General features: G+C 33.7%; 1 protein-coding gene across 1 annotated transcript in view; it reads right to left on the bottom strand.

The window, feature by feature from the left end:
- LRP1B (LDL receptor related protein 1B) overlaps nt 1-13865 on the bottom strand; it is a 2002169-nt gene that overhangs the window by 254103 nt on the left and 1734201 nt on the right. The window contains exons 54-56 of the mRNA XM_059394361.1: nt 11944-12066; nt 7791-7931; nt 6481-6668 (exon numbers count right to left, since the gene is read on the bottom strand). Coding sequence (XP_059250344.1) covers nt 6481-6668; nt 7791-7931; nt 11944-12066 — 452 coding nt within the window. The remainder of the gene's footprint in view (nt 1-6480; nt 6669-7790; nt 7932-11943; nt 12067-13865) is intronic.

The raw sequence follows: 13865 nt of genomic DNA, 5'->3' as shown, positions 1-13865 counted from the left end.
TTTTCTTCAGCATCTCTATGATGTACTACATGAACCTTTGATGATGATAAACAATATTGACTAAATGGCATGTAAATTCTGAATACAATATCACACCATATATGTCTTTGCAGTCCTAAAGAAGTAGCATACTGTGATCCTGTGATCCGTCACTGTCTTTCAGGTCTGTTCTCATTTCCTGTCAAGTACTATATGAGGATTGTAATTACACAAAATGAACCTATAATTGGCCAAATGAGTACAATCATATTAACTTTTACAAACACTATTTAGCACTCTTTGAAGAAAGGAATGTGCAAATACTGAGTAAACGAGTTAAAAAGAAACCCTCAATTGCTAAGAGTAACTAGTATTCAAGAGTTACTCAGCGCAAACATATAATAAACTCAGTCATTTATGTGAAGGTAAAGGTGATGGCAGCAGAGCTTTGTATCTATTGGGAAAATATTAGAGATATATGTGCACATTATTAAATAGCAAATAACTGAGATTTTTGGGTACCAGAAAAAGTATTCATTACTTGGGGAAGAGGCAGCATAATCTTCACCTGAAAGGGCTCTAAGGAGAATTAAATACTTTTATTAAGTTCTTCTATCAGGAATGGGTCCCTTTTTGCTCTCAGCACTTTCATCATTAACAATTTACACCAAAACTTAGCTAATAATCTTTTAAAAAATTTTTTAATTTTTATTTTTTATAAACATATAATATATTTTTATCCCCAGGGGTACAGGTCTGTGAATCGCCAGATTCACACTCTTCACAGCACTCACCAAAGCACATACCCTCCCCCATGTCCATAACCCCACTCCCCTCTCTCTCCCCCCTTCCCCCTTCCCCCAGCAACCCTCAGTTTGTTTTGTGAGATTAAGAATCACTTATGGTTTGTCTCCCTCCCAATCCCATCTTCTTTCATTTATTCTTCTCCTACCCACTTAAGCCCCCATGTTGCATCACCACTTCCTCATATCAGGGAAATCATATGATAGTTGTCTTTCTCCGCTTGACTTATTTCGCTAAGCATGATCCACTCTAGTTCTATCCACGTTGTCGCAAATGGCAAGATTTCATTTCTTTTGATGGCTGCATAGTATTCCATTGTGTATATATACCACATCTTCTTGATCCATTCATCTGTTGATGGACATCGAGATTCTTTCCATAGTTTGGCTATTGTGGACATTGCTGCTATAAACATTCGGGTGCATGTGCCCCTTCAGATCACTACATTTGTATCTTTAGGGTAAATACCCAGTAGTGCAATTGCTGGGTCATAGGGCAGTTCTATTTTCAGCATTTTAAGGAGCCTCCATGCTGTTTTCCAGAGACGTTGCACCAGCTTGCATTCCCACCAACAGTGTAGGAGGGTTCCCCTTTCTCCGCATCCTCGCCAGCATCTGATTTGTTAATTTTAGCCATTCTGACTGGTGTGAGGTGATATCGCATTGTGGTTTTGATTTGTATTTCCCTGATGCCCAGTGATATGGAGCACTTTTTCATGTGTCTGTTGGCCATCTGGATGTCTTCTTTGCAGAAATGTCTGTTCATGTCCTCTGCCCATTTCTTGATTGGGTTATTTGTTCTTTGGGTGTTGAGTTTGCTAAGTTCTTTATAGATTTTGGACACTAGCACTTTATCCGATATGTCGTTTGCAAATATCTTCTCCCATTCTGTCAGTTATCTTTTGGTTTTGTTAACTGTTTCCTTGCTGTGCAAAAGCTTTTGATCTTGATAAAATCCCAATAGTTCATTTTTGCCCTTGCTTCCCTTGCCTTTGGCAATGTTCCTAGGAAGATGTTGCTGCGGTTGAGGTTGAAGAGGTTGCTGCCTGTGTTCCCCTCAAGTCTATTTTCGTGTGTGGTATAAGGAAATGATCCAATTTCATTTTTCTGCATGTGGCTGTCCAATTTTCCCAACACCATTTTTGAAGAGGCTGTCTTTTTTCCATAGGACATTCTTTCCTGCTTTGTCAAAGATTAGTTGACCATAGAATTGAGAGTCTATTTCTGGGCTTTCTATTCTGTTCTATTGATCTATGTGTCTGTTTTTGTGCCAGTATCATGCTGTCTTGATGATGACAGCTTTGTAACAGAGCTAGCTAATAATCTTTAATAATTTTTTTGTTTTGCTTTGTTTTGTTTTAATCCCTAGGGCCCACTAGCAAGCCAGCAAATCAAAGCAAAAACCATAGCTTGATTTTCCATAGTCTCCTCATCCAACTCTTACTTTCTTTGAGAACATTCATCCTGCTACCTGATTTAGGAAGTCAAGACAATTGGTGCTTTGTGATGGCAAAAGAAAGCAAGATGCTTAATGTCACCTAAGTGTACACTTAAAAGTGGTTAAAATGGTAAATTTTACGTCAGGTATATTGTACCACAATTTTTAAAAGAAGTAAGTTTTTAAAAGAAAGTGAGAAAATGACAGGATACAAAAAGTTATCACTGAAAAGCAGTGGAAAATAAGTCATGCGGTCATGAGGTTGGGAAACCAGAGAGCCATCGTCTGACATAGGACAGTGTTGAATTCAGGGGACACTTTAAGGACAAGTGAAAGGAATTTTAATAGACCGTACTGAATTCTTCTCAAAGAGTATTATAAAAGGAAATAAACAGTGTCCTGGTTTTAATAGGATTTCTGGAAATCACTTTGAATGGCTAATGTGAGGCTTATAGAACTATTATATCAAAGAGACAGCTTAGATAAAAAACATATTTATGGAAAATCAATTTCTTAAAGTAAAATTGGTAGAAGTTACCAAATGTAATATATATTTCTATAAACAAATAAAATTAGAATGCTTAAGGTTATCAGTAGCTTTTAAAATAATTGTTTATTGAAATGGAAGATTTTTAAAAAGATAACCAACAAAAACATTTTTTTACTCCAAAATAACCCAAAGGCCTCAGTGGGAAATCCTACTAGTCTAACTTTCATAAACTGAATGGGAGAAACTAATAATTATTTGCATTTTCAAAGATAAAAAAGGAGAGATTCACCTACATTTAGTAGAAATTTTAAAAATTTTCACCTTTATTTATAAAGAAAAGTAATCTTTATGAAACTGAGATTTATATATATTCAATACAGCTTAATATTTCTCATCATTAAGAACAGCTTCAAATTGTCCTGATTTGTATTAAGTTTTATAGAAGGTCCTACAGAGAAATACAGGTACTCAAACTTTTCCTATTGCATTCAAGTTTTGGCAGGTGTTTAAGGGATATTTGGCAAATATTATTTCATTCCTAATATATATATATATTAAAACTTATTTCTCTCCCAGAGGTACATTTATTTTTACATGGTAAATTATACTTTACATCAAAATAACATCCTTGCTTTTAGTAAATGTTATTCCTTCCTTTTGAATAGTTAGATACATTATATTTATTTTGTAACAAATGTGCAAATTGTTCACAGTCCATAAGATCTATGTCTTGCTTTTGTAAGCAATTTTCATTTTATTGCAGATTTTGGAGGAGGATTTCTTGTCATGTTCTACAGATACCATGAAAAATAGGTTATTGGATGGTTTTCCCCATTCAATGGAAGAGAGAAACTCACAAACTAACTCTCCCCCCAAAAAGTATTTCTTACCAACAAATTATCATGAATATAGATGTGTGTGTGTGTGTGTGTGTGTGTGTGTGTAAAATCTCAGCACAATATGTAAAATATTTGGATTAAAATTTTATTTACATCTCTCACTTATGATTCTAGTCTTAGCTACTTGAATTTTTATATTGCTCTTGTTTCCCCAATAGATGCTTTATTTTATTCATTAGTTTTGACATGTGTACATATTCAAGAACACTATTCATATCAATTCTGTCAGGTATACATATAGACTCTCTGAATGATTAAATATGTTTTCTATTTTAACAAGAATTCTCACTTCATTCTATGACTACTTTCTGAGAAGTTAAGGTAAAAACACTTATTTAAAAAAATTATCAATAAATAAGTATTTCTGTGTAACATGTCCTATAAAGTAATTAAAACAGATTTAACATGGCATTCTGGATGATACCTATTTCTACCATAGTCGTTTTCTAAACATGGCACTTCTTAGCATGAGGTACTTCTTATATTCAGGCATTCTATCGCATTTTATTTTTTCATTTTAATTTTTAAAGATTTATTTATTTATTTTAGAGAGAAAGAGAGAGAGAGAGAGAGAGAGAGAGAGAGAATTGGGGGAGTAACAGAGGGAGAGGGAGAGAGAGAATCCTTGAGCAGACTCCTTGCTGAGCACAGAGCCCGATGTGGTGCTCCATTCCAGTACCCTGAGATCAAGACCCAAGCTAAAATCAGGAGTTGGACGCATAACCAACTGAACTACCCAGGCACCTCACATGAAGCCATTTAAAAAGTATTACACTTCATTCTGCATGTTATGTCAAAAGGTGACCACCTTATATTCTATAATTTTTAGATTTCACCAATGTTGTTACAACAGACTTAAATACATTCAGGATAAGCAAAAAGAGCTCTACTTTGAAATTAATGTCTTTAGGTAGATAAGCAGATATAGATTCTATGATATATACATTCTATATATTATATTATATTATATTATATTATATTATATTATATTATATACACAGGTCTAAAGAACTATTTCTAAACTGGGAATTGAAATTAAACTAATTATCTCTAATAATTCTATGACACACTCCCTAATTTTTCAGGAAACACATCTATCTTGATTGTGCCTAAGTCATTGGTAATATTTTTTCTGCTTCATTGGGTTTCAAAATATTTACTGCCAAAATTAATTACTTGATACATATTCATCTCATTAAGAGATATTTTGGCTCATTTGTCTTGTTTCACTTTATCTACAATACAACACTTGTGAGTACATATGTGTTTTAAGTATGTAAATTTAACCAAATCTCTTAATACAGTATTTGGACATTTTTTTTTTTAACAAATATAGTTTTCTTAATGATTCACTTTTTATCTCCATTTTTGCACAGGGAAAAATGATCATGGTAGTTCTTTGGTTAAATTTATATACAATAATATCCTATCAATGTTGTTAAGCTAATCATAATACCAGAAATTCAGAGATTCCAAATGGCAAAGTGGTTGTTTGGCTAAATTTACCACTAGATAGGACTGGCTTGCCATAGAATGTCAAAGTTGGCAGGGAAAAAGGTACAATACCTCTGCAACACAGAAATATTTTATCTAGCATGCTTTAAAGAAAGGCATTTAGTAATTGAACACTACATCAAAAACTAATGGTGTACTATATGTTGGCTAACTGAACATTTAAAAACAAAAAAGACATTTACCTACAATTTAACCCTTTTAGTAATGAGAAATGAGGCAGCTCATTTCAATGCAAAGAGAGTACTTTAGAATACTTTTCCTCATATTGAGCAGAATCTGCTTCCCAACTCATAATTCCAACCTTGGAAGTAACTCAGACTAGGTCCGTTCCTTAATCCTGTATTTCATATACTTGAATTCAGTTAATAAGCTGTCTTTGCTCCAGGCAAAACTTCTTCCAATGGCATGTGTTCCAGACTCCTTATGCTTCTGGATGCATAAATTTGTATACACTACAATTTGTCAAGGTTCCTCTTACAATGTCATGTCCATTAATGCACATAGTATTCCAGGTGTTAACTGCCCAGTGCAGAACACAGTAGAATAAAATCTAATCTCAGTAATGGTCTTAACTGGCATTAGACTGCTTCTGTGTTTTGTAGGAGCACATCCTATTGCTAATTCACATAGAGCTATTGCTCAGTTAAAAACACTGACTTTCAAATGAATTGCTCTTCCTGAGATTTTCCCACACTTACATAAGCAGTGTTAACCTAATGCACAGCTTTCATTTTAATATTATGCTCATTGGCATCCTCCATTCCAACATGAATGAAACAGGAATGCTTTCAAAAGCTATTCCTGTCAATCAGTTTTGTCAGTGAATCACACTCTTCAGGAAAATAGTGCTAACAAAAAGCAATTAGGATATTAGGCATGATTTATTTTTACCTGCACTCAGTCCTAATAATTGATGAATTCTATTTTTTCTTCCTGTTTATATGAATAATATCGTATTATGCAGTGTTGTGGTAAATAAATGATTAGCCCATTTCACTTCAAAGATGAGAGGAAGAATGAGGGAAGGAATGGGAACTTAAGAGTTGCATACGTATTTGTGTGCTATTAACATGGCAACATCTCCCTAAACACTGGTTTTCCTATGCTTTTTTTTTCTCTTTTATATTTTGCATATATTGAAAAACACATTGACATTTTTGTCTTTCTGAGTACATTTTTACAGTTTTTACATCACATTATTATTATGAATTGCTTGTATAGATACTTTTCATTTAAGTAGTTTTACTTAAAGACATCATGATGCATTCTAAATATTATAGCCATATCTGATTGAATGGCATTCATTATCACAAATCCAATGTATCATGTTATTTACTATTTTTAATGAGTACCTACCTTGTAACTGACAGGAAGGTCCTGACAATCTTGAGAACATCCACTGACTTTCTTACTCAAACATTCATTTATATGGCAGTTTCTCTCATCTGAGCCATCGCCACAGTCATCCTTATTGTCACAAAGACCTCCACTGGGAATGCACCTGCCATTTTTGCACATAAAAAATGAACTGTTGCATGACTGTTCTGGAAAAAAAAATAAAACAAATGGAACATAAAGGGCATGCCATTGCTTTATACTACAATTGCTGAAAACATTCACAAATATGATAACTTATCTGTCAAAAATTATAGTGAATATATACATACATATAAAATCCTCTGTAGTGTAGTCTTTTTTACACAAAATATAAAAAAAATCAAGGGCAAACTGTACTTTCATGTTCAACAGTTACTGAAAATCATCCTTTGCCATTAAAATTAGCAATCAAAATAAGCACCTATAGTAAAATTAAGTATTTCTGTCTTCATCTATATTGTGAAGAATTAATTCAAAAGTATAATGATAGTTTGACATCTCCCTCAAGCCATAGGTCTCTTAGAAATTATATGTCACTAAAAATTAAGAATCTAGAATAGGTAGATATTCCTAAATTCTTTTTCTTCTTGAAAATATAACATTGACATTTTTAAGTTGGGGCATAAAAAGGACATTTGTGGTGAATAATAGTTGTTCCAAATATAGCGATGGAAAAGGAGTTTAGGTTTTGCAGCAACTCATAACCTGATGACTTGAACATTACTCATTATCATACATGATAAAAGAAAGCCTATTAGCATGTAAAGTACATGAGAGAATGGTAATTGGGTTTATTTTAAATATATGACTATGTATTCAGTCTCTGGAATAGTCAAATGATAAATAGACCAAGTTTAGGTATGTATATATTTCTGTTCAAATGATATGCAATATACTTCATTTTGCCCAAGTATCACTGATACAGACTTTCTCTCAGTAAATCTCAACTTATTTTGTTTGATTTTTCAAATAGGTCCATACAAAGAAATTATTTTCACATAAAATTAAGTATTAAGAAAAAATGACATTTTGAAGGGGTCAAGATGATCGATTCCTTAGGCTCGTCGCCCCAAATCTTCATATTTTAGCACAGATTTAAATTTCTAAAACTTGCTGCAAAACAGAGTTGATTACTAGGATCTTTCATGGTGTCACTTGTAACATCACATGCTTAATTATTTGCATTTCTTTTCATTAAATATCATACTAGACTGAAGTGAAAATCAGAGTCACAGTTTTGTCATTGAAAACCAATTTGGAAATAAGTATAATATTATATATTTTTGTACCTGCACTTTTGCACTTTGGATTTAAAGGTGCTTCATCAGAATGATCAGGGCAATCAAAGTCTCCATCACACTGCCATTGAGTATTTAAGAGACATCGTCCATCAGCACAACTAAATTCTTCTTCATTGCACTGTCGGTATCCTAGAGACAAAGAAATAAACATTCTAATTCATATAACAAATATTAAATCTGCATTCCCTAACATTCACTATACCTAATTAACAATGGGAGTTACCCATGTCTCCTACGGGAAATGTTTCTTATTCCTTTTGGGGACAGTGGTCATACTTGCAAGAAATATTTGTGGTTGAGAAGTAGGATTAAGGCCTAGGAAATAAAATAAAAAACAAGGCAATCTTATTGCTTCTGGGAGAGGAAACAAAATGCAATACTCAAGGATACTATCTCTGTTCCCCTATTATCTATATCCTAAAGAATTCCCTTTGAATAGAAAACAAGAATAAAGCAGGGCACCTGGGTGGCTCAGTCACTTAAGCAGCTCCCTTCGGCTTGGGTCATGATCTCAGGGTACTGGGATCAAGTCCCACATCAGGCTCCCTCTCCCTCTGCTTGCCTCTCTGCCTACTTGTGCTCTCTATCTCTCTGTCAAATAAATAAATAAATAAATTTTTAAAAAAGAAAAGTATAAAGCTATTAATTTTTTTCAAGACTAAGCTTGGTTAGGTATAGTAACAGAACATATGGATGAAGTGATTCCAAGTTATAATGATAATTCTCAGAAGCTGTAATGCCATGTTTATGTTTGAAAGCAGCATTGAAAGCGTAAAGACATTGTTAAAATAAAAAAAAAAGCCAATATAAAGCAATAAGCACAGAACTATTATAATTATCCTACGTATTGGTACTTAGAGGCATTAAAAAGCTTTATTCAAATCACAGTACCAACCCGTCAATTTTTAATGATCAAATCTATGCCTGTTTGTAAGTAAAACTCATTTGATTTTGACTATTATGAGTTTTAGATTGAATTTTTGCTAAGTTTGTTAACAATAAAACTGTCATTTCTATTAGAAACTTTCGGGTAAATCTGGTAAATATTCTACTTTTGAAGAGAGGGAATAAGATCTGCATGTTAATTAACAAATAAACAATATTCCAATAAAAAATAATTCAACAATGATTATATAACTGAGATTTTTATCATACTGAATGGCAAAACTACAAAGTTCTAAAATACCTTCAGTTTCGCCAGTCTTTCTTCCTCTCTGCCCTTCACTAGTTCATTCTCAGTCAACAGGTATATTACATTCAAGTTTCTCCCAGCCCAGTAACTATTAAAATCCATCTGGGGCGCCTGGGTAGCCCAGTCAGCTAAGCTGCCTATTCCTGATTTTGGCTCAACTCATGAATTCAGGATTCTGGTATCAAACACCTCTCGGCCCCCTCGCCCACCCACGTAGGGCTTCATGCTCAGCAGGGAGAGTCTGCTTCAGGATTATCTCTCACTCCTCCCTTCCCCCTGCTCATGTGCCTCCTCTCTCTCTCTCTGTCTCTTGCTCACTCTCTCTCTAATAAATAAAAATCTTTAAAAAGAAAACAAAAACCATCCACATAACTCTTAACTACACATGATTCTTCTTCTATGTCACCCTACCCAGCATTCCCTTATTTATCTCCAGTTCATCCTCAAATCATTCACATCCATTTCTACAACTTCTACCTTCTGAAATTCCTCTCAGAGCTAACAAATACCAAATGACAAGCATCACATTCAAAGGAGCCTCAGACTCCTATTTCACTTTCCTGTAGCATTGGATGTTGTTGAGCCCACTAGCTTGTAAATAACTGCCTGGTTTAATTTTTACAACCCACTCCCGTGGCATCTGTCTTATTTGGCTTCTGTTGTTCCCTTGTATCCTTCCTTCTGTATGAAGAAGGCATCTCCTGTTCGATCCTAGAATATTGTGGGTGAAGCCCCAACTTCAATCTTTAGTCCATTCTTCTCCTCTTTTCCTTTCTACAGTGTTAGGTGTTCTCCTTTTTTGTCATTTTTGAATATCACCTTTATGCCTATGGTCACCAAATTAATTTTATTTGTCCTGATCATACTTCTGGTCTCTAGAACTAAATTTTCAAACATTCACTGTAGAGCTTCATGTTGATTGTCTGATTAACACTCATTCAAAACATCCCAAATTAATTCTTTTTAAATTTCTCTTCTCCGACACCAGCAAAACGTGGCCCTTAACCTCCCATGTTCCAAATCTCATTAATGATGGTAACACCATCCACCAAGTGATCCAACCTGGAAATTTTCCTTTATCCTCCACATCTGACTGCAAATGGATTCTGACCCATCCTTGTTCTTTCCATTCCAACACTTCTGCCCTGGCTTCCCATCACCTCATTAATCATCATAACTATTGCAATAATCTTTTATCTAGCTTCTTTTCACCTAATGGCTCCCCTCTCCCATGGCAATATTTCATCCATTCTGCTGAAAAAGATGGGTCTGAAACATATCTTGATGGTGGCATTCTCAGTTTCAAAATGTGTTGGCAACTGAGAGCTAAAATAATAAACTACAAATTCTTTACACTGTATTTCAGACTTTTCAGAATCCAGTTTCAACTTTCTAACTTCAATTTACCTCACAAAAGACAAATTGCTATTCTTCACCCATGTGAATTTGTAGGCATTTGTCAACATACATAGAACTTTCTATGTGTCCAGAACAATTCTAAGCATTTCACAAATATTAATTCATTTAATTCTCTTAACAGCTCTAAAAGTTAAAATGTTACTATATATATTTTTTACAGATGAGGAATTTAGGGACAGAAAGGTGAAATAACTTCAAAGGTCACACAGATAGTAAGCGGCGGAGCCAGGATCTAAACCCAGGCCATCTGCCTCCAGGGTCTGTGCTTTTAACCATTGTGTTATTTTATCTACCATCTAAATATGACTTTCTTTAACATTCCCTACTTCTGTTCTTTAGTGCTTCAAAAACTATTCTCTCAGCTCTGATCCCATCTATTGTGATTCTTAGTCCCATCTGACAATGTGTGCTATTATTCTATTTGATTTTCCTGTTTGTCTGCAAATTCTTCTAGTGGGATCTCTATCTCATTCATCTCCAAATCAACTGAATAAGTGTCTAGCAGAGGGAAGATATTCAATCAGACATAACTATACTTCAGATTTACATCTTGAGTTATGATGTACCTTGTAAAATATCACACTGAATCCATGACTTTATGGTGAGATGAGCATAAAAACTGGTATCCACTGATTTCAAAGAGATTACTACCAAAGACCAAGGCTGTAGACACAACACAGGGAGGACAACAGAGGGCACTAAATCGACTGCCTTTTATGATTATATATGGATTTTATGGCTTTTCATTTTATATTTACTCATGTATGCATTTAAGGATTTTGAGGTTTTTTAACAAAAAATACTAGGTTCATGTAAGACTTCAATTTCAACTAGGAATATTTAATGATTTCACTACAAAAGTTACATATGTATTTGCATATATATTACATCAGTGATGGTCAGATAAATATAAATGCAATGAGAAGATACATTTCATCATAATAAAACTTAATTTTAACAAATAAGTGTACATGTAAACCGTTAAGGTAAAAGAAAAATGTTAAGTATGCAGTTTCTCTGATAATTGTGAATTCTCTTACTTTTTTCCTCACTCAAATATTTGATTTGGCTAAAAGAGTGAACTAGCTAGCCATATATTGTCTTTAAAGTTTAAAGTAGTTTCAACTAAAGACATTTTTCTAACCATTTCCCGATGTGGTTCTTAATAAGAACACACCACAGTAGGCATGCTCTCCAAATCAATGTGTACTATGCTAGAATGTAAAGAGGTTATTGTGGTACTTCTATGAATAACTACGTTAACATGCCCTTAATGACATTATGAGTTGTATTCATCATTTATTTCTATTTTTTTTAAGATTTTATTTATTTATTTATTTATTTGAGATTGTGTGAGAGAGAGAGAACAGAGGGAGAGTGAGAGTGAGAAGCAGACTCTCCCTGAGCAGAGAGCCTGATATTTAACTAGGGCTAAGCCACCCAGGCGTCCCTATTTCTATATTTCTTGAGTTATCTTAAAATACCACTCAGCCTGAGAATCTCTTCCATGAAAATTCCCTATATACTTACCACACTGCAGTGACTCATCAGAGCCATCTCCACAGTCATCATCATGGTCACAGACAAATTGCTTGGGGATGCACACTTTATTATGACACATGAAAGCATTTTCATCACATGTATTATTGGGGGCTAAGAAAGATATCACAAAGAATAAAGTTAGATGAGTACCTATTTTATCTTCCCCCACCTGAAAAGTTTAGGGGATGTATGCTGTTATTCTCAATAATTCATAGTTATTTAGAGAAAGAAAAGTTTGCCCAATATTCCATTCAAAATATATATGACCATGTATATAAATTCATAATATATGTAACATAAATATATTTATATATGAAATACATGAATGTAATTCAAAGTTTCAGTAGTAATACATTCAACAATTCCACAGTGACCCTGAAATTTCAGGCCACTTAGCAATTTGTCAGTTTGCTGAAGGATGAATTCAAAGGATCATACATGATTTAAAAAAAATCACTCAACTGTAATAATGTGGCTGGGTTTTTTCCTCTCTTCATGTCTGTAGTAATATCAGTAAGGTGATTTAAAAAAAAACAAAAAACAAAAAAACCCCACCTTGCTTCTTTGTGAAAACTGAAACTGAAAAGACTACCAAGTGCTAATAATGGTCATGATGGAAGTGAAAAGAAAACTTCTAAAAAGCAAAGAAAGTTATTACTTCTAAAATGAAAATAAAGCTTTTGGGTTAAATTAAGATCTATGGTGTGATAAGCCCAAGCTTTAAGTATCACATAAAATTCGAAATACCTATGCAAAAAATGGAATATCCATTCTTTTGAAATCCTGATCCATGACAGTAGTGCTGTAGCAAGGATCCTAGCCAAGTTGGAAAGTGTTTGACCAAAAAGTACAATTGCTTTCAGCAAAAGTTCAGAAGCTGGTAACTTATGCAGAGTGAATAAACTTTAATATGCATAGAATCAATAATGGTTTGAGGAGATCATTTAAATATTTTCAATAACCTTGTCTTATATTTAAAGGATAAATGCTCTGTTAGACTCAAGATTTGGGATATTTCAAATGTAAAAATAATCTGCTATATAATAGATGATAACTAAACTTACTATGGTAATCACTGCATAATATTACATATAAAATCATTATGTTGTATACCTAAAACTAATTCAATGTTATACATCATTTACATCTCATTTTTAAGTAAAATAAAAAATAATCTGATATATGCCATTATAGTCCACCAGAAAGAGGAAGATTTTGTAAAAAGTCACTCTGCTATTTATGATTTGTATCCTGAGGAAAATATTTACCTTCTTGTTGCATGTTTCTTTATCCATTTAATGGGATAATAAAATCTATCAGAGAAATTTCTTGGAAGAACGGGATAAGATATATGAAGCAGATCAGCTCATTTCAGGTACTCAATAAATTCCTAGGCGCTGTTTAAATTCCTATCTATGTAACAATTATTTTTGGCAGATCCTAAAAACATTTCACTGGGATACTGGGGGAATTCAATAATGTAAATAAAAGCACCTAGCAAAATGATTGGCATATAATGGGCACTTGAAAAAATTTATATGCCTTCAATCTCCTCCTTTCATGTCTTACTATGGACTTCCCTTTACCTAGAACACCTTTCTCTTTCTTCTCTTTGTTCAATATGACTCAGATATTACTACTTTTTCTTGAAATCCTTCCATGACACTTCTACTATTTTTTACATATTATTTTTTTGTGATGACCCAGTATCTTTTCTATACTTTGTTCTGACAGGATAATGAGGATAATGATTTTTTTACAAGTTTCTCAGCTAAGGAAGATGCGGTCCATATACACTATGGAGAATTATGCCCCCATCAGAAAGGACGAATACCCAACTTTTGTATCAACATGGACAGGACTGGAGGAGATTATGCTGAGTGAAATAAATCAAGCAGAGAGAGTCAATT

The sequence above is a fragment of the Mustela nigripes genome, chromosome 3 (assembly GCF_022355385.1).
Source record: "Mustela nigripes isolate SB6536 chromosome 3, MUSNIG.SB6536, whole genome shotgun sequence".
Lineage (NCBI taxonomy): Eukaryota > Metazoa > Chordata > Mammalia > Carnivora > Mustelidae > Mustela > Mustela nigripes.
This window is presented reverse-complemented; position numbering and strand designations above follow the sequence as displayed.